General features: G+C 38.8%; 1 protein-coding gene across 1 annotated transcript in view; it reads right to left on the bottom strand.

The window, feature by feature from the left end:
• The window catches only part of COL6A2 (collagen type VI alpha 2 chain), a 57,185-nt gene extending 31,124 nt beyond the window's left edge, over positions 1-26,061 (bottom strand). Inside the window, exons 1-15 of the mRNA XM_083350759.1 lie at positions 25,917-26,061; positions 19,839-19,958; positions 17,489-18,084; positions 14,319-14,339; positions 13,722-13,787; positions 12,470-12,523; positions 10,427-10,471; positions 7,924-7,950; positions 7,069-7,095; positions 6,936-6,980; positions 5,600-5,653; positions 4,102-4,164; positions 2,177-2,239; positions 1,323-1,412; positions 621-683 (exon numbers count right to left, since the gene is read on the bottom strand). Coding sequence (XP_083206885.1) covers positions 621-683; positions 1,323-1,412; positions 2,177-2,239; positions 4,102-4,164; positions 5,600-5,653; positions 6,936-6,980; positions 7,069-7,095; positions 7,924-7,950; positions 10,427-10,471; positions 12,470-12,523; positions 13,722-13,787; positions 14,319-14,339; positions 17,489-18,084; positions 19,839-19,926 — 1,302 coding nt within the window. The 5' untranslated portion in view covers positions 19,927-19,958; positions 25,917-26,061. The remainder of the gene's footprint in view (positions 1-620; positions 684-1,322; positions 1,413-2,176; positions 2,240-4,101; positions 4,165-5,599; positions 5,654-6,935; positions 6,981-7,068; positions 7,096-7,923; positions 7,951-10,426; positions 10,472-12,469; positions 12,524-13,721; positions 13,788-14,318; positions 14,340-17,488; positions 18,085-19,838; positions 19,959-25,916) is intronic.

Here is a 26,061-nt window from a genome sequence, read left to right as displayed (position 1 = left end):
GTTTCCCCGAAAATAAGACCTTGTCTTTTCCCCCCCTCCAAATGAGGCACCAGGTCTTATTTTTGGAGGGTGTCTTTTCCATGGTCTCACATTGTGGAAGAGGCACCAACAGCCCCACCCAGCTGGCTCACTTCTGCGGTCGCTCACCACCACTTATGTGCATTGCCCCCAGCCTCCATTTCGCCATCAGGGGCCTTTAGGCGCCACATGCCTTAATCCGGAGCTTGGTTCTCAGCTGCAAAGGCCTTTCAAGAAGGCCTCTGATGGTGAAATGGAGGCTGGGGGCACTCCATGTGTCAATCTGGAGCTCCATTCTCAGCTGCAAAGACATTTCCTGAAGGCCTCTGATGGTGAAATGGACACTGGGGGTGATGCATGTGTTCAAGTGGTGGCAAGTGGCCGCAGAAGACGTGAGTCAGCAAGGTGAGGCAAATGTTGGGGCATGGGCAGCCTGGCTGCAATGGTTGCAGGGCATGTGAGGTAGCTTCACACCCCCACCCCCCACCGTAGCTTGAATAGGGCTTATATTTGGGGTAGGGCTTATATTAGGCCCACTCCCCAAAATCAAGCTAGGGTTTATTTTCAGAGTAGATTTTATTTGGGGGAAACACAGTACTTACTTTTTCCCCCTTGGATCCTTGATTTCCAGGTTTTCCTATGTCCCCAGGATCACCACGACGACCCTGAGCAAAACAGAGTAAAATTATTTTTAAAAAAATCAAACTCCAAATGTGGATTACTTCACTGAAATGCTAAACAACTACACAAAGAGTACTTACTCTATTTTAAGACATGAAGATACTACCAGGAAAAGAAGGCCAAATAAAATCATTTGATTATCAATGAACTAGAGCAAAATGAAGACCTTTCAAGATTAAGATTTCTGCATTTAATATAGCTTTTGGTGGATCGGTTTTCACATAGGAAGAAGACGATGTATTTATTTTAAAATTAAAACAATTCTTATTTGTTTCTTCTGTGCATTCCATCCACTAATATTGCCAAGGGAAGACGTTTTATTAAAATTTAAATATTAAGGCAGAAAATTAAAGATCACTATAGTACATTTTTACATGATGACATTTGAATGTGATAAAAAGAAAGAAATTGGAAGCTCCAAATCTTCATATAATGATTGCTGCAATGAATTGTTTCACAAGGTATTATATAAAGAAAATTTACCCCCAAAGTCTGGCACCTGCATCTAAATACTGCATGCAGCTCTGAAGTACTGCCCTTCTGGGTGTCTTTGAAGACTTGTAATGAACCCGCTTTTGAAAAGCATAGAAAAAAGCAAAGCTAGAAAGCATCAACGGTCTTACAACTTCTCCTGTGGGTCCCCCAAGTCCTTTGATGCCTGGACTTCCCTTGAGGCCAGGAAGACCAGGTTCTCCTTTGTATCCTTTTGGTCCCTTTGAAAATAAAAGAAAAACAATAGAAACAAAACCCATTAAAAAGGCATTCAGACAACAAAAGGTACTGTTCCAGAGGATTATCTGATTTGATCACATTGAACCACACTTCCAAATGTTAGGGTTTTGCAAATTTGTTTCCTTTCTCTTGTAATACAAATCAGTAATTAATTATCATTAGGATGGAGGGACCAAATTTTAAGGGGTCTAATCTGGGTTTCTTTAGCCAGTTTTTTTTCCTTTTTTCTTTTTAGTTCTGCTAAATACAGTTCTGAAAACAGTGGGTAGGAGGAAAAAGTCTCTCCAAGAAAAGAGTTGCTGGAAAACGCTTACCTTCAGACCATCTGCTTACAGATAGTTTCAGGCACAACATTAGAGAGTTCAATCAATAGCCTGGATTGTGAAATTTGTACTAGAGGGAGTGCAAATGTTGTAGAAAACCTTGGATTTTGCAGTTTGGAAAGCACATACGGTACTCTCTTAGGTACTTTATCTCAATCATACTTCCAACAAGTAGTTGTCCCCAAATATAAATATAAATGAATATTCCCCTTAACATTTGGGGGCTTACTAGAGGAGTTTAGTTTTTAAGTTTAGCTCAGTCTAACCAAGGTCCCTATTTTCCTAATTTTTTTTAGTTGCTATAAAAAAACAGATACACCATATCCACATTTTGAAATCATGCTACTGATGCATTACAGTCAGTATGTGGCTCTGATGTTCAAGGAATTAAATTATTTCAGAAAAGTCACTGAGTTACACACAGAGCTCCCGGGTTCTCCAGTGGGACCGGGTGGTCCATGTCTGCCAGGCCAGCCAGGATCTCCCTGAAACAAGATGTAGTAAACAATGCATGTAAGTTACAATTTAATTATAGTTGTTACAGTTACAGCTGTTACAGTTATCATTGCTTTAGTTACATATGCATGCATGCATACACACATACTGGAATCAGAATGAAATTAGTCCCGAACAGACTAGGTTATGGTCACACCCAGCAGGATGTATGGTGGAAGCTGAGAAGGAGATTGAAAGTGTGGAGAGAAGGGAAGTTGAGCCAGAAATTAGATGGAAGAGAGGAGCAGAAGAGACTGGCATGGGACATGGGAGAGACCAGATTCAGAGATCCAGTTGCAGGCAAAGGAGCACCAACTGGGAAGAGCTGGTGAGGAAAGGGGCAACTGTCAAGGAACTCGGATCAGCCAGGCTAGGATTCCTCTTCCATATTCAGATACTGGAAAACTTAATTTTGTGCAATAAAACATTCTCTGATAGGAAAAAAAATCAACCATACTTTGTGCCTTGGTCCATGCCACCCTCAAGGAATTCATTACAGATGCTTAGTGAAGGCCTATTTTATTTCTCTTGCCCATTTCCTAAGCATCGAGAAGCATCGAGAAGCATCTAAAGCAGCTTTTCCCAATTTCTAGTCATGCAAGCTTTAGATTAGGCCCTCCTAAAGCAAGTTGTATCCCATTCTGATAGTCATGGAAGAGATATAAAGAAATGACTCATTTTAAATGTAATTTAATAGCAGTGATTGTATCGGGATGGAGGAATTCAGTGTCTTTTCTCCTTTTAAATCATCCCCCACTGTCAGGTCTGCCATCTTCAGCATACCCTGCTTTGCTGGCATCCTGTCATAAAATGCGGGGAGGAGAGGAGATTGGGGAAATAAGGAGTAGGAAGAGGGAGGAAGGGGGAGAATGACAAGAACCAGAGGTGTTGATCTGGAATGAACCAGCTGATGAAGGATGGAGCATGAGAATAAATGCAAAACCCCACCAAAGAGGTGCCAAAGAGGTGTTCCCCAAACAGCCAAAGTGAATACTATTAGACACTGATGGATGGTCAAGGGGGAAAGGCCAGGGAAGTGGGAAAACTGCAGGCTTTGAGCAGGAATATTCAGATCCAGCTTTGCTTATGCTGTAAATGCTTGACTTTAGTAAAAGTGAACCTTTCACTTCAACCACAAAGTTGAGGGTCTTTCTTTCCTAAATGCTCACATTGGAACAAGCCTGACATTAAGCTCGATTTGAATTCCCAAGTAACAGCTCACCCATGGGAAAAATGAGCAACTGGGAAATGGAAAGTGACACACAAGAAAAAGGTTCTCTAAATGGCTCTTAGTTCTCTTCCTACAGACAGCAGCATCTTCCTTAACTTAATTTTCAGAATTTCTAGCTCCTTTTATAAATCAAAACTCATTATAATATTTGTTTCATTCTAAAGGTAAAATCAATTGAACAGAGCAAGCTTGCAATTACTTTGTGACACTGCAGAGAAGCTGCCTGTCTTCTCACCATGCTTGCCCTCTGAAGGTGCGCGGCAATCAAAGAAAAGGGCAGGGCTCCTTTAAGAGGCTGCAAACAGACCACTGGTATTCCCACACTTTGAGAAGCACCTTTTGGAGGTCCATTTCAAACCTTAGCAGAGCCCTAGAATTCCTGGAGTGAAGAGCAACTTAATTTTGCTTTCCTACTTTGTAACCCAAAGTTCTAAAAAGTCTTTTTTAAAAACAAATCTCTACCATGCTCAATTCCTTTTACTATCCTTTTTCTAAACTTAATACATTGAGAAACTTTCAACTGAGAAATCAGCCTGATTAATGTACTGTTTTCGTTTGAATTTACTCTTCCTGACTATGTCATGCTGCCTTTAATCTCTGCCAGTATGGAATGGTACAGACCTTTATCCCTTCCTCTCCTGGTGGACCTTGATCACCAGGGCTTCCTGGGTAGCCATCAGGACCCTAAAAGAAAGAGCGGGGGGGGGGGGACTTAGTCAGAAGTCATTTCATTTAGAAAAGTACAATGTAAATAATAGAAAAGTGTTCTGTGATTGTAGATATCATAATGGTGAAAACATCTCATGATATCCATCCTGGTGCTTATTTTTTCCCCCTTGTCTTAAATAGATGGTGTTTTAGAATGCATCTGAGAGAATTCAGATAAGATCTAAATGGAATTATTTGGTGGCAGTATATTAGAAAGAAATGTAAAAAGACTCTGCACAGATATTTAGAGGTAGATTTCACCCTTCTCACAACTTTATATGGTGCAAATCTGAATGCTGAGGAAGGAATCCAGTATAATAGTAACCGTGGTGGCTTTGCTCACATATCAGTTCTTCCAAAAACCAAAACTATGTTAAACTTTTCACTTTCCAAACTAAAGCTAGTTCCAGTGCCTTCCATACAAAAGGTCTGGGAAAGTTTAACAAGTTTTATTAACTTTAACGCAATTCACAGTTTCTATTCAGTATAATGATGTAAATCACATTCTGAACTTAGAAAGAATGCTAAGAACTGAACACACTAACAATTGATCGTTGCTCTAGAGTAGAAATGGAAAAAATGGTAATATTTGTGACCTTGGACCAGGGCAGACTTAAGATCCAGCAATTGCTAATACTGCCTACCATTCTGGTGTTAGGTCACATACCAGTGGTGTCGATATGTAATACTTATTGTTGTGTTATTTTTACTATATTTGTAATCTGCAACATTCTAAACATGTCCCAGTCAGCTAATACTAAAGCAAAAGGTAAAAAATATTATCAAATCATGTAAAAACCAAGTAAATGTACATATTGCCTGTAAAAAGAGAAGACAAATTGAATCCCACCCCTGGATACATACTTGAATTTGCACTGCTGTGGTAGAAGCAGTTCAACTAATGTGACTAAGTGTGTTGTATAGAGAGATATGATTGTTGGTGGATGTTACAGGATTATGATTGAATGATTACAGGCAACTGAAAAGAAGCATAAGCTAACTATATATCCATGGTGTATTAAACATTACTGAATCATTTTTCCTAAAGGATTCCTATTGGTCAGTCTTTTTTAATTTTTCTCCTATTAATTTATTGACTAATTTGCTTGCATACTCCATCTATCTTGCACTTTCAGAACACTTTGCATTACTGTACTTTATTATTCACCTTTAGGAGCTGTGCAGAATTTGTAAATAAAAGTCACCTTCTTGTTTCAGGTTTTCATTGTTTTATTGATAAACAAACCAATGCCATTTATTTAATTTATTTTCAAGGTACATTTTTATGAAAAAGTGAATATTTTTTATCATCCATAAAATTCCCAAGACATTTTGAATATAATAATCTCCTTTGCATAAATTTTGTAAGAATATGAAAAAAGAGTTGCCATGATACAGAAAGCACTCCTACCCTTTCGCCTGGGTCACCCTTACAGCCAGGAGGTCCAATCCGCCCCATCTTGCCCTGAAAGCATTAGATATAAAGGGAGAGATTGTGAGCAACATTAAACAGGGATCAGGTGGAGGAACCACAAAGGTACCTAAATTTCTTCTTAAAAGATTCAGCTCCCCACACCAGCAATTCAGGGCCTCTTTAGTGAATGAACTGGGAAAAGAGAGATTGAGGGATGAGCTGCATTTCAGAATGAATAGAACAGAATAGAATCACAGGGCTGAAGAGGGGCCTTGCAGGTCTTCTAGTCTAACCTCCTGCCCATGGCAGGAGATCTTATATCATCATTTCTATTTTTTTCATCGTCCTAGGAATGAAGTCTAAAATGTTTATTTTAAATCTTAATTCATTTTTAAGTTTTTTTTGTTATTTTTTAAATCATTGTAATAGAACTTGTCATTTTTCCACTGAATGTTAATGGTGTTATCCTGGTGAACTGCAAAAAGTAAGGCTGGGGAGTTGCCTAAGGCTTGTTTTCCATGAATTGTCCTACTTTGATTTAAAGTAGCAGCAAATGATCACAGGCCAAAAACCAAAAGAAGAGCAATAACACTAAGGAAGTTGTGGGTGATAAGGTGATAACTCATAGGGGCTCCACTAATTTTAGATGAATCTCAACTATTCAGGATCAATATCCCTGTGCGTTCCCACAGAGAGGGCCTCCTCAGGGTGCCTCCAGTCAGAGAATGTCGGCTGGTGGCCCCCAGGGGGAGGGCCTTCTCTGTGGGCGCTCCGGCTTTTTGGATCAGCTGCCGGTTGAGCTCCGGATGGCACCGGATCTCCGCTCCTTCCGGCGCGGGTTAAAGACCCATTTATTTGAACAAGCTGGCCTGGCCTGATGGGGAATTACTTAGGGTTTTAATATTTATATATATTTTTATTGTTTTTATTGTGGGCAATAATTTAATTCTTTTTTTAACTTTTGTACTTTTGTAGTTTTAAGATATGCCCTGTTCACCGCCCTGAGTCCTTCGGGAGAAGGGCGGTATAAAAATTTAAATAAATAAATAAATAAATAAATATACAACATGGTACTGACAAATCTTCACACAGGTCAAATTACACTCTCTGTAAATTAAATAGTTATTTTCCTCCAATTAAATTAAATGAAATGAGGATGTGGGTATTAGAGTACTTCAGGAATGAGACTGAAGAACTTGCCAACAAGCAATGAACATGCAGTTACAAAACGAAAGGAAAAACTAACTAATTAAAGCCTATATTTTCCTTTAAAAAGGCATTTTATCAATGTGAACAAAAGATTGACATTATAGTGCTATATTGCTGACATTACCTTCTGTCCATCAGTGCCATTTCTTCCAAAGATACCACTAGCTCCCTGAAATCAAGACCAAAAGCATTAGAGACAGCTTTTTCCATAGGACCAACACTGAAATAATGCCTTATGTTCCTCTGTCAAATCTTACCTTTCGTCCATCTGCTCCAAACTCTCCCTACAAAGGATATAAGAAAACAAGATGCTTCCTTTAAAAACAGCCACAACAGTATGGCAGCTAGTTAAGAAATTATTTGGGATAGAGTGAAATAATTCTGTGTCACTAAATATTAACCTAGAACAAATTACGTGAAAGGTCTTCTCCACTCCTATATCTACCATAAGACTTTAATTGCAATGTTAAGCCCTGCCTGGCCAGTTGGGTGAAAAAGAAATTATTTAGGGTTAGAAATTTTACCAAGGTGGCTTACAATAAGCAAGTCACAAATGATAACATAAATAACATCCCAGCAATCAGCCAGACAATATTAAAATCAAAACACAACTGCAGTTTGACTAAGGGCATTTTGGTAAAACAGAGGAGCACTGCTTATTTGGTAGTGATTAGGACTGAATGATGCCTCCAATATGTAAACCAAAAGTGCTTCAGGCATGTGGGGGGAATCCTCAAAGCACCTCTCTGCCACTCCTTCAGTAGCTACCTCTTTTCCTAGGAGGCCTATAGTGCAACCCAGTGATAGCCCAACCCAGAAAAAACTGCTTTGGGTTGAAAGAGTTGTGCTAGAGAATATATTTCTGCTTCCCAATCCAAACCATTGCACTGTCCTAGTGGCAGATGTTTCTGGCATTCCAGGAGCTTGTTTCAGCCCAGCCCAGGATTGCAGGTTCTGCATGCAGGCGAAGGCCCTTTGCCTCCATTTCCAGGAAAGGTGACAGGGAACCCATTGCTCGGGTCTCTCCTTGAGATGAAGAATTATACTAAATAAAGCATTCCAATTATAAAGCACACTTCCCAAAGTTTTCTGAATGTGTAAAACCACCTTACCTTTTCTCCTTTTAGACCAGGAATACCCTGGAAAAGAAACAAAAAGTACTTTCAATTAGTGTTTGTGGATGTAGTATAGTCTTATTTCTAATATGCTATTATGACTACAGTGAACTGACATAGATTTGTTAATTAGTTGATTTAAACAAATATATTTAGGTAAATGATTAGTTTGGAATTCATGCTCTCCCAACTTGCCTCAATCTATCTTCTCCTATGTCCTGTCCTTCTGTTTGGTCCCTAGCTTAGACCAGGGCTTTTCAACCTTTTCACAGATTGTACCACTTTTAGGACATGACAATATTTGAGTACCACCAGTGCTTAGCAAGGTGTCAAAACCTTGATGACTGGAAACAAAAGGGGGGGGGGGATTTTGGGTTTTACTGATTAGATTCATTTGTTGTTATAGAAATGGCTAGTTTATAATATTATGGAAAAGTAAAAAGTTGAGGTTCAATGTTAATTTTCCTTCTACTGCAACAGAGGAAGTCTATTCTTTTCCCCCTTTCCCCCAGACTTTTCCTCTCTTTTTCCTCCCCACTGTGTCCTACTATTTGCTTTTGTATTTTATTCTATAATCCAATAAAATATTACCAACTGTAGAAAAAAGGAAAAAAAGTACCAGTTTTAATTTCTTCAGCGGCTGCTTCTTTGCTGAATCACTTTCCCTTTGCACTGACAAATGTATGATGAATTTATCCATGTTTATTAATATGTACCACTACCAGCTAGCTCAGGGGTCTTCAAACTTGGCACTTTTAAGACTTGTGGACTTAAACTCCCAGAATTCCTCAGCCTTCATGGCTGGTTGAGGAATTCTGGGAGTTGAAGTCCACAGGTCTTAAAGTTGCTAAGTTTGTAGACCTCAGAGCTAGCTGGTTGGCTCTTCTTTCTCTTTCCCTTCTGAGCTCTACTTCCAGTGTAGTAAGAATGTACCCCACCTTCCCCAAATCCCTTCCCTGTACCCTTAAAGACACAGGAATCAAGTACAAAGCAAGAAAGGCTCACAAAATAAATAAACACATAAACTCCGGGATTTTTTTCTTTAAGCTGCCTCAGGTGTGTCACGTGTCACAATGTTGCAATCCGTGACTGAAAGGCTCTGGCAATTGCAAAAAGTTCTAGCCTTAAATTAAAGAAAACTTTCTAAAAGCCATAGACAGACTCAAGATAAGGGGGTAAAACTAATTACATTTGTTTAAAGGGATTAAACCTACAGAAGTCAACACTTTGGACTCATTGCTAGCCTAAAATACAGACTAAAATATTCCAATAACCAAAGCACACAAACGGAGCCTCTGAATTACAAAACTCTGTAAAAACTGTACAAAAATCCTTATGGTAACCCAATCAAGCTGCCAGCTGACCCAGAATTAAATTTCATCCACCTCCTTTCTGACATGCTCATCTGCTGACATTTCGTCAGCACTGATTGCATTCTCCTGGCTGGAGAAAACGAACCAGGGGATCTTTTCTTCCAGCAAGAGCTGCTGCTTCTTCCCTGTCCCTGTTTCTTCCCTGCCTGCTGAGCTCTCCTTCTCTTTCCCTGTTGTCTTTTTTTCCCCTTTCCCGCCCAAACCACCTCCTTTTATAACCTCTCCTCTTCTCCCCCACTTTTTCTCCAGTTCACCTCCAGCTCCGCGCTGCTTCCATAAGCACCAATCAGCTGGAGCCAATCAGCTTGAGCCCTGCCAGCTCCTGGGATTCTGATGAGCCCAGACAGTCCTGCAGCTGCAGTTGCCTCTCCCTCAGGCTTGGGTCACTTCAGCTCATACCCCTCCCTTGCTAAACTTCTCTAGGACAGTCACATACCACCTGCCATGTGGCAAAGTACCACCGGTGGTATGTGTAATACCAGTTGAAAAGCCTTGGCTTAGACCATACACTTAAGGCTGCTTCTACAGGCCATCAGTTATTGTGGTAGAGTCATGCTTTGTAAATGGTTCCCACCTGACTTCCACCAGGTTTTCACACTTCCATTTTTTACTTCAGTGCTCAGAAAATCTCTTCTAATTTCTCTACTGAATTCACACAACTTTTCATCTTCTTTCTATCAACCATTATTTCTCTCAACTGGTGCTTTTGGGGACATAGTTCATGTCTTTCATCAGTGTTATTGGGAGGGGAGTTCCACATCTTCTTCCTCTCAGTCTATAAAACCTAGGATGAACTAATTGTTACTAATTCAGGAATTTTTAAAGTATTGAACAGGATAAAAGAATGGATATTTCATCAGCCCAACAACCATTCAATTATCAGAACATGACATCTGCTTAATTTTTCTTGAGTTAATTATCTGTCCTATTTTGAGAATCACAATAAATTTGCTTTCTGTAGCTCTAATGATTACTGGTTAATACCAAGATGAAAATCTTTCTTTCTCTCTCTCTCTCTCTCCTCTCTCTCACCCCCCCTCTCTCTGGAACTCTTTCTCAACTCTCTTACTTGGTCAAGTTCTAAGCAGAAGAATAAATGCTTAAAAGTGAGACCCAAAATTATTTACCTTAGGTCCAGGATGTCCAATTGGACCTTCAATTCCTGAATCACCCTATGTGTAAAAAGAAAATGCCATTATTAGTTGACATAATCTGCATAGCATGTTCATTTACCTTAGGCAGGCAATAATACATATTACTTACATTAATTTGTACAAAGTAATAGTTACATTATGCAATATTATTAACTGCACCAATTTTATTAATTTATATTATGGTTGCAATCATATATATATTTATTTGTGAATTTAAAATGATTAACCTATGGCAGCTACATTTAGAATCTTTCCCTGATGATAATAATACATTATTGGCAATAGTAAAATATTAGTGATTGTTTCTGCTTCTAGACTGAATAAACATATATGATGAGAATACAAAAAATATTTTAAAAGAATTGAAAGAACTGTGTTATAAGGTGTTATAAGGTGTGATGAATAACTCTGTTATAAGGTGTGATGAATATATTTCTTTTGCCTATCATTGCATTCAAATATTTTATCAGAGGTCAGTGTGGAATGAAAGCAAGCAGCATGAACAAACTATACAAACTGCTTTCACACATTCTAAAAAAGATATAGGCTTGGTTCTGGTGTATTGTTAAGCTGTGCTGAGGTACAATGTGCAAGTTGGAGAGTCAGATGTATACTTCCCTTTCCATTCACAAGTTCTGATTGCCAGAATTATCAACCAATGAATGATAAAGTATGAGAGACTAAGGCTTATTCACTGAAAGTCACACCAGGTTACAGTATGGATCAAGCCTATTCTTCATTCTGATCTTAAGAGAAGGTAAAGGTTCCCCTGCACATGCGTGCTAGTCGTTTCTGACTCTAGGGGCTGGTGCTCATCTCCATTTCAAAGCCGAAGAGCCAGCGCTTGTCCGAGGACGTCTCCGTGGTCATGTGGCACATGGAACGCTGTTACCTTCCCACCATAGTGGTCCCTATTTTTCTACTTGCATTTTTATGTGCTTTTGAACTGCTAGGTTGGCAGAAGCTGGGACAAGTAACAGGCGCTCACTCTGTTACGCAGTACTCAGGATTTGACCACCAAACTGCCGACCTTCTGATCGACAGGCTCAGTGTCCTAACCCACTGAGTCACCACGTCCCTTTAAGAGAAGGTAGGTATGCATGAAAAGCTAATGAATGAGTGGAGGATGCACACACTTCATTAGATTCCAGTTGCCTTTTACGTGCAGATATAACTTATAAATAAATACACACACATCTTCATTATCAGTACTGATATTACCCTATATAGGACAGGCATATTTTTCAATTGAGTGGAAATATTCTGTTTGAGTACACAGACCATAAGCTGACATCAATATAAGAACATGTCTATTTCACTGTGGAAGTGACTCTGGGAGGTTTACAAAATGATAAACAGAAACATAAAAAAAATTAAAACCAGCAAAGATTAAATAGAGACTAAAAACCAAGAGGATGGATGACACAGGGGTGAGGATCTTCTCTCTCCCCTGTCAGCCCCTCTCAGCATGGAGCATCCCCAGCAGGACTTTCAAAAACCATGATACGAATCTTATTTAAAATGTGTGTTTCAATGTGGAGAATCCTAATCTGGAATATGCCCTGCCCAGCATGGCTATAGTGGGCTTTAATTCTTTGACTCCCTAATGAGGATCTAATCAGATGCATTCCACTTAAGCTTCTATTATTAAAGAAGAAGAAAAAAGAGAGAATCTGTATCATGTTCTAAAAGAAAAGGTAATGGAAGCTTTTGATTTCCTTCATGAATTAGGAGATTAGAGCAGCATGATAAATGAATGTACACAGATTACATAAATAAATAAATTCTCATTAAAGCAAGTTGAAAATCCTATGACCAAAGTAATATATTAACTGAACATTCTCAAAGGCATTCAGACACTGATTGAGTATCATAGGCTAATTTTAGAATTAAATGCCATCCTAAAACTGGCATGTAGATGAGAGTCTGATTCAATATGATCTTTTATTCTACATGTTCAAAGGAACAGCAATTGTATAGTACTTGTTAGAATTCAACCTTCTTCCAGTTACTTACTTGTCGTCCTTTTTGTCCAGGAAAGCCTGGAAGCCCCATGTTTCCTTTCGCACCCTAAAATTAAAATAAAGAAAATAATTAGTTCAGATTACATAACACAAAAAGATGAATCGACTCCTACGCTCACACATCATTTCATGTGGCTTGCTGGCTCTGGCTTTTCATATTGTATCATCAGAAACTATTCAATGCCATGCTTCTTGTCCATCCTACAAATCTGTCCTATCCAAACCCAGGGGCTAAGACACTGATAGCAATGACTGCTGCTCACTCAAGGGATAAACCCTGAAAACAGGAGATTACTAGTTGTTGCTATCAATGAGCCACTAATTGCTAAGGTTCCATTTGCCCACTGTTACTTTATGAGTGAGCCCAAAGTTTTCTGCCAATTTCTTAAGCTTCTTGAAATGTTTCAGCAGATTGATCCTGCAAGAGCATATCTAATTGCTTTTATAGAATGCCATTGATAAGATGTGAGCCTTTGGAAGCAAAGTTCAAGGTCACTTATTCCAGAAAAGGGGGTATAGGATTTTAGGCTAGGGCTATGAGACTTACTTTTGCTTCTTCACATACTGTTCTTTGCAAATACATAAGAAGCTGAATTGCCAATGAATTGCTTATATTCTAAATACAGCAATCACTTTAAGAGCAAAAATTGACCTATCAATTGTGACACGAGTCTATTGGCTCAAGAATTTCATATAAAACTTGTGGAACAACATACATTGCAGAAAGCTGTATATTAGAACAATGATTATTATACATATTTGTCTATTAATCCTCTTTCCCTACAACCCCAAAAGTGAAAATTAATATCAGAAGAAGTAGAATTAAATGAAATATAATCAGAAATGTTGCCCACAGAATCATACATCTGTGTTGTATACCAGATTCATAAAAATGCTGATGTTAATGAAATGTATATTTTTTAAAAAAGTCAAATGTATTTTTCCGTTATTTTAGGAGACAGAATTCAGGTTAATCTGTACACGCATAGTCTAAAGATAAGTGACTGTTCTGAATTATTAATAAACTGTGATTATTGTATAGACTGAAGCATTACACCACTTCCTCACTGCATTGCCCCAAAGCTACAACCCATGGATATATAACAGTCACACTCTTGAAATTCTTTCTTTGGTATTTTTAAGTCATTAACGTGGGTTTTCTGTTGAAATCCTTGGGAAGTATAATATATAATCTGTTCTTTCTTCTTACGTATTTATTGTCCCTTTTGCCCTTATATCTTTACCTTTTGTCCTTGAAATCCCTTTGGACCACGTGGACCTTGAATTTCAAGGCAGCTCATTTTATAACACTAAAAGGAAAAGAAAATATAGGTGAAGATTTCATAATGAATTATATGGTTCCTGTTCCTCTTCTGCAAGGATATCTTGGAGCTGTGGGGCAAAGTTATATTTAAAAGGAGGACCACCATGTTTAAATAACTCCCCTAAAAGCACTTTCTGCTCCCCTTTTATAATATTTCTTGAAGGAAGGCTGTCTAATCTGATATCACACACTTGTGGGTTGCCTTCTAGATAGATATGTGAATTGCACATCATTTTCTAAAGATTTTGCAATAGGGAAAAGAATACAATTTCTGTATATTTTTACTCTATTCCTTTGTTAATATTTCTGAAGACAAATCCATAAAGGAATTAAGCTGGACTGGATAGATTTCTATGATGCTGCAACTCAGTCCAGAATTTATTTTCTGAGAAAGAAGCCTTGTTGCATCTTCTAAACAGAAAGCACAGCTGGCAGTGATTCAAAACCTGGAGCTATGTATGACTCCCAAAAGTTCCTATTTGTAATATTGTTGTATGGAAACAACTTGTATGCTTACCTTTGCAAAGGCATCATGTTTCTGTTAGGGAATGAACAAAAAGAAAAGAAACGTAATTATAAAACTGAAAAAAAGAAACCAGTACAGCTCTTTCTTTTGAATCTGCACGGCTAAGCATATTCCACCAATGTACTCCATGCAAACATAGGTTTTTCTTACCCCAATTTAAAGAAGATATGCAGATTTTATGGCTGGTGAGAATTCTTGAATTATCAAGAGCAACAGGTTGAGTAGGGCTATTTTAGAAATAATGACTGGTGTTCTGCTTAACTCTGTTTTTTCTGCTCAATCCTAATTGCAATCAAAACTCAGGCTTCAGATTCTTCATTTTGCCTTTGACATGGAAATCCTAATGCTTCCAAAACGGTGGATTTTAGAAGCAGAGAAAATAAAGATGACATAATTTTATGGAAGAAGTTCCAGTTTGATCCTGGGCTTTTCTTCTGTGGCAGACTATGCATTGCAATGCTAACCGACTCAAATATCTGTGCAGTAGTGTGCAGAGAATGTAAACAAACAAGGAGAAATTAAAATCCTAGTAAGGAGCAGGGGGCAAATATGACATTGCTCTTACTCTTGATGGAATGGGACTTATGAATGCAATATAGAACTGGAAGGTTATAATTTGTTCAAAGGAACCAGACTCAACAAAAGGGAAGTCACATTGTTCATAAAGCTTTACTATATCTATATGGAAGTTTATGATACCAAGGGTAAAAACCCTTCTGAAAGCATCTGAGTCAATACTAAGGGGAAAAGAAACGATGATATCGTGACAGGCCAACCCATCAGGCAGAAGCTATAGATAAAATGTTAGTCAAACAAATAGCTGAAATGCCCAGGAAATACACTACAGTACTATGGTAATTGGGAATGCTATGGATATAATATACTGTACCTAAATTTTAAGTAAATTACTTACTTAATGTTGACCACAACTTGCTACTTGATAAAATGAGCAATGTCAGAAAGACGGTCCCATTACCAGATCGCTTTGCAATTGGTTGAAAACCCTCTTTAACTCCTAGTCCTTAATAGATCTATTTCTACAGGGGAGCGATTCAGTGATCTGTTCTAAGCCAAGTGTGCTTCAACATTTGGAGCACTGTGTCCAGTTTTGGTCACCATAATGCAAGAAGGAGGCTGAGGATGTGGAAAGAGTGCAGAGAACAGCAAGAAAGGTGGTGAGAGGCTTAGAGGCTAAAACTATGAAGAATTTAGAAGAACTGTGTGTGATTATCCTAAATAAGAGAAGGCTAAGGAAGGGCATAATAGCAGTGTTTCAATAGCTGAAGGATTCTCACAAGGAAAAGTTGGTAGATTTGTTCTTCGCAGTATACAAGGACTGAATGACGTAACCTTTTCAGAGAGAGATTCAAACTTGAAATAAGGAGGAATTTCCTGCCAGTGAGAGCAATTAAGGAGTGGAGCACCCTGACTTTTAGAACTGCAGATGCACCATCACTGGATGTTTTCAAACTAGGCCTGGATAGCTAATTTTCTGGGATGGTTTGAGGATTCTTGCCATGGGTAGAAGAAGGTTGGACTAGAAGACCTCCAGACTACCTTCCAATCTTATGTGTCTATGCTTAAATCTTAGCAGGTACTTTTGCTTGATTTGTATTGTTCCCATGATAGACTGGGCTAATTGGTGGTATCAAATTAAGGATGCTCATAATGCTGTACATTCTGTTAAGTATAAATTGATTAGTTTATTTCCATTATTAACTTTGCAGAGGTTTATAGTAATATCTAGTATGATTTCCTCACATCTATTTAAATATTAAAAAGTGGTTATTTAGATCTGTGCAAGGCTAACTATCCTTCTGTTATTTCTCTCTCTATTCTAGTGCTAATACTGTGAAGAACCTTTCCCCAATTCTACAGACATCAGAAGAGGGTATCATACCCAGCTATAAAAATATAAAAAGATAAATATTAAGGAATATGTGATTGGCTTCTGTTCTGTAATTTTTAAAAAAATGAATACTAGATTCCAAGAAATGTGATTTCAGTGCAGAAAAGATGCTTTGAACTTTTCCCAATCTGTTGACGAGTTCTGGTTCTAGTTCCAATTGAACTGCCCAAATTGGATCACCTTCAATGGGAAGTGTGGTCTCCCTTTATGAGATGCTTTTGCAGTAAAAGTAATCCATAATACTAGAAATATTCCTAACAGGGAAAAAGGAAAGCCCACTTTTTACTCCATTTGGCAGAACCTGTCCACATGACTAGTTCTTATACAAAAACAAGGCTGGTGGCCTTAGAAGGCTTCTAAGGTGTGACTGTTCTAAAGATAGAAAGAACCCCTTTGTTAAGCAAAATCTTTCCTATAGTGCTGGAGGCAGGAAGTTTAGGGGAAGAAAAGAGCAATTGGAAGACATCAATAAACATGGCAACAGTATAAATCTATATGATGCTTTCAAGACAGGTTAAAAATCCACTGGTATCTATTGGAAAGTAAAGCAACCAAGCATTCTCTCCATATACACATTATATTGTGTACATATAAGATTGCTGAAAGCGATAATAATAAATCTTTATTTTGGTAAAAAATCTGCATAATATTCCACTTATTGGTCTCAATTATTTGTAAACAGTCTAGGAACAACAAGCACTATTATTAGAATCACAGATCTGGGAAGAACCAGGATGATGTTGAAACCAAGATAGCAGTGGCTTTTGTCCAACAATTATAAAAATACTTGAAATGCCATTTCTTCTGAGAAGCAGGGAGAACTACCTGCTCTTTTTCCTCAAGGTGATTATAGCCAGAGTCTGGAAAAACAAAAGAAATTTTGGGCAGAGTTTATGCACAAAATCCTGGGTGGCTGCTCCCTTATTTATTTATTTATTGGTATTATCTAAAAACAAAGTCAAGCGTCATCTTAAATTCTGGAGCAGGACCTGGAATTCTGCATAGGAAATGCCTCCTTAGAAGTCTTTTCAGATAGGAGGAACAGGAATAATCTCTCTTGGGGTTGTTCTTGTTCATTTCTTCTCTAAAATATTTTGTTTCAAATGATGGCCTGAAGTGTTTTCATGCAAATTAAGCCAATTACTGCTGCTTTTCAGAAAACCATATCTTGCAGCTTCCACCTTAGTAGTCAGTCTACTAAATGACCCAGTAAAGCAATATTCTAACACAATTCTTAGGTATCAGTTCTTACCATAACTTGAATGATCTTATCCATGGTCTCAGTATCTTCATCAACACTGCCTTTCTTTAAGGTGGCATAGTTGTTCCGGAAAAGCTCATGTGGAAGGCTAGCAATTTCCTGGAGACCGTACTCATAGATTTTCTGGCTGGGGGCCACTGCAAAGAGCTTGATCCCTGCATCTCGTGCTCGATCAGCTTGATGCTTCATCCCTCCACAGGGATTCCCTGTCACGTGGCCATCAGTGATCACAATGGCATAATTTGCCCCCAGCGAATGGAGAGGCATCTGAGCCGTCATGTTGGAGAGAGCACAATCTGTGAAAGTGCCCCGGCCAATATAACGGATTTTTTCCAACCGATCATTGAATATCACCTTGTCTTGGGTTATAGGACTAAAGATCACCACTATATCTGAAAAATGAAGTCCCCCAATTTGCCAATTTATGGATATTTGTTGTTGGTAGACTTCATTGGCCAGCTTATTGACGAACTGAGCAACAAACTTCTTGCTATGGTTCACTAAACTCTCAATAGGGTCAGTCTGAAGGGCAATGCTCTCAGATGTATCAATGACAAAGTACACCGTGATGGGACACTCAGTTTTATCTGTATAAAGAGAAAAGGAGAAAGAATGGGTTAAGGAGACTAGGTAAATTCACATCTAGAGGCTTGCCAGGTGTTCCTGGGGGATGAGGCCCTTGGAGTTTGCGTTGATTTCATTCCCATGGTCAAGGATCAGCTCCTGAATTGACTCTTACAGCTTCATGAAGACATGAGGACTATCCCTCCCTTTTCCCCAGGCCACATTCTCCAAGAAGACATTATCATTCTGATCTCCATTACAGGGGTTAGCATCAATATGAGTCCTTTGGGAGAAGGGCGGTATACAAATAAAATTAAAAATTAAAAAATAAAAAATATGTAAGATGCAGAATATTGCAGGAGCCTTATTTATTTCCACTTGGAACATCTATCCCTTAAACCAATGAGGCTAGTCTAAATTCAGTCAGCGAGTACCACAAATGGTTGTAAGTGTGAAAAATGGTCCTAAGTCACTTTTCCCAGTGCTGTTGTAAATTTAAACGGTCACTAAACAAACTGTTGTAAGTTGAGGATTATCTGTATTGCCTACAGCTCACTGTTTATCAAGATCTTGTTGCCAACATGGTTTTCATGAGTTTATAAAACTAAGAAATGAAACTTTTATTTCATGTTTCCTTCTGAATGATGGAATTCAGTGTAGCATGAAGAATATCTAAAACTGATCCCCACTAGACACAAGACTATTTTCTGGGTTGCTGTCCCAAGTCTCTGGCCTATGCCTGAGGCACTTCAAGAAGGCAAACATCCCTTTTCCATCAGCATCCCCTCTCTTTAAGGGGGCTCGTCCCTCTTTTTATCATTTCTGCCAGGTCACAATAATCCAAAGTTACAATGACTCTCAACTTGGAAAGTCTGTGTAGGAAATCCTGGTAGCTTATTCCTCCATAGCTTTTCAGAAACCCACCAAACCACTTGGTGCTAATCCATTTGCTGAATGGTATTCAGTTCTAGTACTACAAGGGAGGAAGAAAAAAAATCACTTTTTTTTTAGTAATACTTACTTTTATATTTTCCCCCAAATTAAGAAACAACTCTCTTCATAGGGAAATCCTTTTTCTCAAATTCAGAAATAACTCTCTGTATAGGGAAATTATCCAATGACTTACAGAATAACAGAGTTATCCCCTGCTCAAGCTGGAAACCCTATACCCTGTTATCCAAACTCTTCTTAAAAACCTTCAGTGTTGGAGCACCCACAACCTCTGAAGACAAGTGGCTCCACTGGTTAATTGTTCTAACTGTCATGAAATTTCTCCTTAGTTCTGGGTTGCTTCTCTCCTTGATTAGTTTCCATCCATTGCTTCTTGTCCTGCCTGCTTTTCTGAATTTTTCCATCTTTTAAAGATGAGTCAAATAATACAAATGCATAAGCTCCAGCTAAAGGAAGTGTGTGTGTGTCTGTGTGTGTATGTGTGTGTTTGTGATTTTCACTGGGGTTTTGTGGCTGCCGCAAATGACAGTCACAGAATTCTAGGAAAAAATGTAACTGCTTTAAGGAATTAGAGATATATGAGTGCACTCTATGATTGATAATACCATTTTGCCCTCAGATTCAAAACACTGAAGAATCCTAGATATTCAGATGTATGATTTTAGACATGGATTGTAATCATAGAACATATCAGTAATCTTCACTATAAGATCACTATTTCTTCTATTAAACTATTACAGCTTTACATATTTTCAGAAGGCATGACAGAAGGAAAAAGCACAAAGAAAGAACTGAAGTACATTGAGAAATAATGTTTTTTTTTTACCTGCACAGGAAGTTCCTTCATCATTTTGAGCATAGAGAGGGACCACAGCTGCGCAGAGCAGTACAGCTAAAAAGGCTTGTGAGAACATCCCCACAATTCTCCCGTCTGCTCCACGTGGTGCTAGGATAGAATCAGCACAAAAGTTAAAACATTTTAAGTTGACTAAGACACAAGTGTATTGGATGCTGGGAAGGTGTCTTATACAGAGTGAGATTTTTAGTCCACCTAGTCCAGCAGAATTCATATGAACTGGCAACAAAGGCTGGACAGACTCCTCAGTATCCTGTAAGCTCAGCCACCTGATCTTTAGATCCATGCCTCTCCTGGCTTGTTAAAGTGGCTCAGGGAGATGTTGTGTGAATGGGTTCTTGCGGTGATTAATTCTTCTTTGAAGGAGGGGGTTGTTCCTTTACCTCTTAAAGAGGCCATGTTTGTCCCTTCCTCAAGAAGCCATCACTGGATCCCAGCACACTGGACAATTTACATCCAAGATCTCACTTCTCTTTTGGGGGGAAGGTGGTAGGGAAAAAGGTTGTGCAACACTTTAGAGGGCCTGGGAGGAAACAAATTATTTGGATCCTCTTCATCCAGGATTCAGAGCTGGCTGTAGGATGGGAAAGGCATGGCTCATGCTTTTGGATGACCTCTGGCATGGGTGGGATTGGAGGTAATATATCCATCCTCGCTCTACTTGACTTCTCAGGGGCTTCTGATACCTTCAACCATGATGTCCTTCTGGAAGAGCTCAAAGGATTGGGAGTGGGTAGCAGAGTATTATGATGCTGGTCCTCCTTCCTTTAGGGTCTGTTCCAGTCAGGGATGTTGGAGAGGAGAAGTCTGGACCTGCCCCCTACTTTATGAGGTTTATTGCTTTCTCCTCTCTTTTTAAACAGGGTGAATGGGTGAGCTCATCTGTCATTATAGGGTGAAGTATTATCAGTATGCTGATGATACCCAATTATATATCTTCACTGCTGGCAAATTAAGCAGTGATGATGTGGATATATTATCCCATTATCTGGAGGCTATGAGTATCTGTATGGAGAACAAAAGGCTTTAGCTGAACTTTGACAAGACTGAGTGGATATGGATTTTGGGGCCCACAGATTCCATCTTTGGGGCTAGATGGGATTGCACTGCTCCAGACAGATCCAGTGCACAATCTGTGAGTCCTCCTAAACTCATAACTCTGCTTGATGAGTAGGTGATAGCTATGACTAGGAAGGCCTCTGCATAGCTTTGTTTTGTGTGCCAGTTTTACCCATTCTTGGATCTGCAGGCCCTGCTCACAGTCATTCATGTCCTAGTCACCTCCAGATTGGACTATTACAATGCTCTGTACATGGGGCTTACTTTGAAAAGAGTATCTAGAAGTTTCAATTGGTACAGAATGCAGGAGTATGAGCATGTGCACTCTTAAATCATCACATGTTACATCTCTGCTCTGCCAGCTGCATTGGTTGCCAGTTTACTTCTGAGTCCAATTCAAGATACTGGTTTTGACCTTTAAAGTCTTTCATGGCATTGGATCAAGCTATCTGAGGGATCAACTCTCTCTGGCTGTATCAGTCCAACCCACTAAATCTGGTAAAGGAGGCATGCTGTGGTTGGGATCAGTTAGAAATCTATATTTGGTGGGTCACAGGGGTCAAGCTTTTTCTGCTGTGGCACCAACTTATGGAATCATTTTAAATCTCCTACCATAGAGATTTATCTCTTTCCCCCATTCTTGATTGAGCTTGATCCATAAATTTACTACACTTTTATAGGAAATCATAATTAAATGAGAAAAAGCACATTAATTGGATGAATACAGAAGAAGGGAATGGAGATGTCTCATTATTAAACTGAAATTTAAATCAGGATATTTATTTCATCAGTCTTGGGAATACCTTGGTTTTAGTGGAAGTTATCTGGTACAAATTTAGTATGAATGTGGCCTGATGGAAGGATTATTTTATTTATACTTATTTATTTAACGAACATATACTGCCACCCGCTTCCCAGAGAATTCTAGGTGGTGACAGAAATAAAAATATTAACCAAACTACACAAATCCATTAAAAAAATGTGGGCCCAAATCCTAAAAATCCCACCACATCTAATACAACCATATCCACACCAGAACTCCATCAACATCCTGGCCCTGGTGCCTAGGGGAAGAGCCAAGTCTTCACAACCTTCTGGAGGACCAGCATGATCGGGGTGTCTGTATCTTACATTATCCTAAGTTAAATTAAGCATGCTTCTAGTCCATATCTAATAAAAAATAAAATGAGGACTACCTCATACAAAATATACTTTGCATGAAACATTGAAATGCCTACAAAATGGCTGTATACTTCTTAAAAACTTCCAGTGTTGGAGCATTCACAGCTTCTGGAGGCAGGTTGTTCCACTGATAAATTGTTCTAATTGTCAGGAAATTTCTCCTTAGTTCTAGGTTGCTTCTCTCTTTGGTTAGTTTCCATTTGTTGCTTCTTGTCCTACCTTCAGATGCTTTGGAAAATAGCTTGACTCCCTCTTCTATGTGGCAGTCCCTGAGATATTAGAACACTGCTATCATGTCAGCCCTCGTCCTTCTCTTCATTAAACTAGACATACCCAATTCTAGCAACTGTTCCTCATACTTTTTAGCCTCCAGTCCCCTAATCATATTTGTTGCTCTTCTCTGTACTGGAATACTGGAATACTGGATGCAGTATTCCAAGTGTGGCCTTACCAAGGCATTGTAAAGTGGTATTAACACTTCACATGATCTCGATTCTATCCCTCTGTTAATGCAGCCTAGCACTGTGTTGGCTTTTTTGGCAGCTGCAGCACATTGCTAGTTCATATTTAAGTGATTGTCCACTAGGTCTCCGAGATCCCTCTCACAGTTGCTGCTACTGAGCAGGGTACCACACAGGTCTGCAACCCGCAGCTCCGGAACCACATGCAGCTCCTTCAGCCGTCTCCTGTGGCTCCCAGTACTCTGCCATGTGCAGTCCAAAAAAAAAAAGTGGGACTAAAAAAGTTCAACCAATCAATTCAAATATGCAGGGTAGGTGCATATCTCGCCTTGGCTCCACCCTGTTCTGTACATGCACGCATGTACGTGCATGTGCACAGATTTTTTGTGGCTCCCAGTTTTTGCTTTTGTGAGGGAACTGGTTCCGAGTGGCTCTTTCACTGTTTCAGGTTGCTGATCCCTGACCTATACTATACCTGTGCATATTACCTTAAGCCTATCTTCTGGAGTGTTGGCTATTCCTGCCAGCTTGGTGTCGTCTGCAAATTTGATGAGTTCCCCATCTATCCCCTCATCCAAATCATTGATGATGTTGAAGAGCACTGGGTCCAGAACAGAGCCCTGGGGCACCCCACTACATACTTCCCTTCATGTAGATGCGGTTCCATTGAGGACCACATGCTGAGTACAGCCAGTCAGCCAGCTGGTGCTGATCCATCTGGTGCTGATCTTGTCTAACCCACATTCTTCTGTCTTATCAAGTAGTAGATTATGGTCTACTTTATCAAATGCCTTACTGAAGTCCAAGTATATTATTATATCCATAGAATTCCTCTGGTCCACTAATTTTGTCACCTGGTCAAAGAATGCAATAAGATTTGTCTGGCATGATCTGTTTTTGACAACCCATGTTAGCTTTCAGTAATGACTTTGTTTGCCTCTAGGTGTTTGGTGATTCGTTGCTTGATTATCTTTTCAAGATCTTCCCAGGTATTGAAGTCAGGCTGATAGGTCTGTAATTTCCTGGATCTATTTTCCCCTTTTTTTGAAGATGGGAACTACATCAATTCTTTTCCAGTCTTCTGGTAGTTCCCCAGTGCTCCAGGATCTTTGAAAGATATGGTTCAGTGGTTCTGAGATTACATATGCCAGTTCCTTCAGAACCTTGGTGTGTAGTCCATCTGATCCTGGTGATTTGAACTCATCTAGGGTGGACAGGTGCTCACCATTTTCTTGCTTAACTTGTGTTTCTAATCTGTTTTTTACGGTACTGTTTTTGATAGGTTGGACTGTTTTTTCCCTTTGTGTAAATATATTCACACATTATAAACACATTCTTCTACAGTTCAATAATCAAGAATATTTTACAGAGGCAATGTTTCAAAGAAAGGAAAATAATCAAGATTGCAAATAAAAATTCTTTCCCAACCCTGATACTAAAAAAATACAATGGACAAAAACTGAAGTCTTTTTCAAACAGAATAAATACTGAGCTGAATATTGAGCTATGGCTTCTTCCCATAACTTGGGTCTCATAAACCTTAGAATTGAGGGATAAAAGTTGTTAATGAAAGTAACATTTTACCCCTACAAAACTGATTTGATCTGCAGCCATTTTAATAAAGTCACTGCACTCTCGGTTCTGAGGTTTAAAGTACTTATATTTATGGTTAAACAAATCAGGCATTTTCAGGCCTGCAAATCAAGGAATTCCAGCTGTAGTTTGGGTCTCTAAAATTCATTGTGTCTTTACATGAAAAACAGATTGTATAGGACAGTAGCTCTTCTTTATGTTTAATAGTGAAGCCAACAAAATTTCAGAAATATGTGGAACTTAAAATAACCTTTCCCAGTATGCTATAATAGATTATATTTCTCTGCTGAGCAAAAAGCATAGTAATTCTGTAACAACAAGGTATTATAGAGCGGAGATATTCTTAACTTTTCATACTAACAGCTGGTCTTGATTTTGTTTTCTTAACAAAAGCATACAATGAATAGATCCTCTAACACTGACCATTATTATTAAGAATATTATATTCTATTATGATTGCTTTGCTTTCTTGTTCTCACTGTATTTCATGGTGTTGTATTAATGCTCTCTTGAAAAATATGACATTCAGCCTTAATTAAAAACCTGGATATAACTTTCCTTACAGCTTCATTCAGGCTAGTCTTATGCAAAAGAAGAGCATGTTCTGTGGCAGGTCTAGACATTTTGAGGATCCAAGACACTGATCAGATCAGAGTCCTTTCTAAAGAACCATGCAAGTCTGGGCCTCTCCTGACACTATGGCTGCTTGTGGTGATCCCTTTGTGAAAGGAGCTGTTTTTGGACAGTAACATGTTCTCAACTAATAGCAGAAGAGAGATTCTTGATGTGTAACTGCTCAGAATGTTCTTCCTCCCTGCATTTGCTTGCTTTGCATTCACGTCCTTCCACGAAGCAGAAGGCAAGGCTGGGCTGACTTTTGTAAGCTTAGAGAGCAAGGTCTGCATTCTGAAGCAGCAAAACCAAGAACCAAGCATGCTATTTGCTAAAGATACTGATACTTTTGTGTCAAGTAATACAATACAAGAGGACAATCCATGCTGATGAGTAAATTATTCCTCTATTAAGTTCTAGATACATACACACAGAGAAATTTCAATTTGTTAATCAAACTCGCTAGTAAGTACAACTCATAAATCCGAAATTAAGACAGTAATTTAAAATAGCCAGTGAATTTTGCAATTTCCTTTGTGACACAGTGAAAGCAATACATCTAGAATGGCAGTATTAACGGAAAGAAAACTAGCCAGCTTTTAAAAATTAAAATCATTGCAGCATCTAACAGTATTCCTAGTTTATTAGAAGATGAAAAGTCCTCACAAACAGGAGTACAGACCAAATGTTCTACAATTTGCTAAGCAGAGTTAAAACAGAGATGTATTGAAAAAATCCAGAAGTGATTAAAAATAATCCAACGATCATTTGTGCTGATATGACCCCACAAACAATACATATTCTAATTACCCCTCTATGTTACACACACACACACACACACCCGCTTTGGTGGCTAAAAGAAGAATGCAACTGTATTCTGAAGTCATTTTCTTGTAGGCATAAGAAGAATTTCTGTTGAGAAAAAGGCTTTGTGAAAGCAGAGGATGCATAAGAGGATGAGGTTTGCCCCCCTATAACTGGACATTTAAGCAAAAGTACAGCAAGATTCCCCATCTGTTTGTGCTGAAACATAATTTGCTTCTCTTGATAAACAACAGTGTTTCTAAACTTGTTTGTCCTCTGATAATTATTAAAATAAAATCTCAAAATGGGCAGGAATACAAAGTTGCAGTCAGCTTACCTGCAAAACCCTGAAATCAATACACTTTTAGAGTGAAAATGGTAAAATGAAGATGGGTCTTGTTATCCTTTGGTTTCAAGAGGGGGTCTGCATCTTCAGGGAGAAGGGGTCTCTTTCTGTTTCTCAGTTTTTGAGTGAAAGGAAG

This window comes from Vipera ursinii (assembly GCF_947247035.1).
Source record: "Vipera ursinii genome assembly, chromosome: 1".
Taxonomy (NCBI): Eukaryota; Metazoa; Chordata; class Lepidosauria; order Squamata; family Viperidae; genus Vipera; species Vipera ursinii.
Note: the sequence above shows the minus strand (reverse complement) of the source record. Positions and strands in the feature narration are given on the sequence as shown.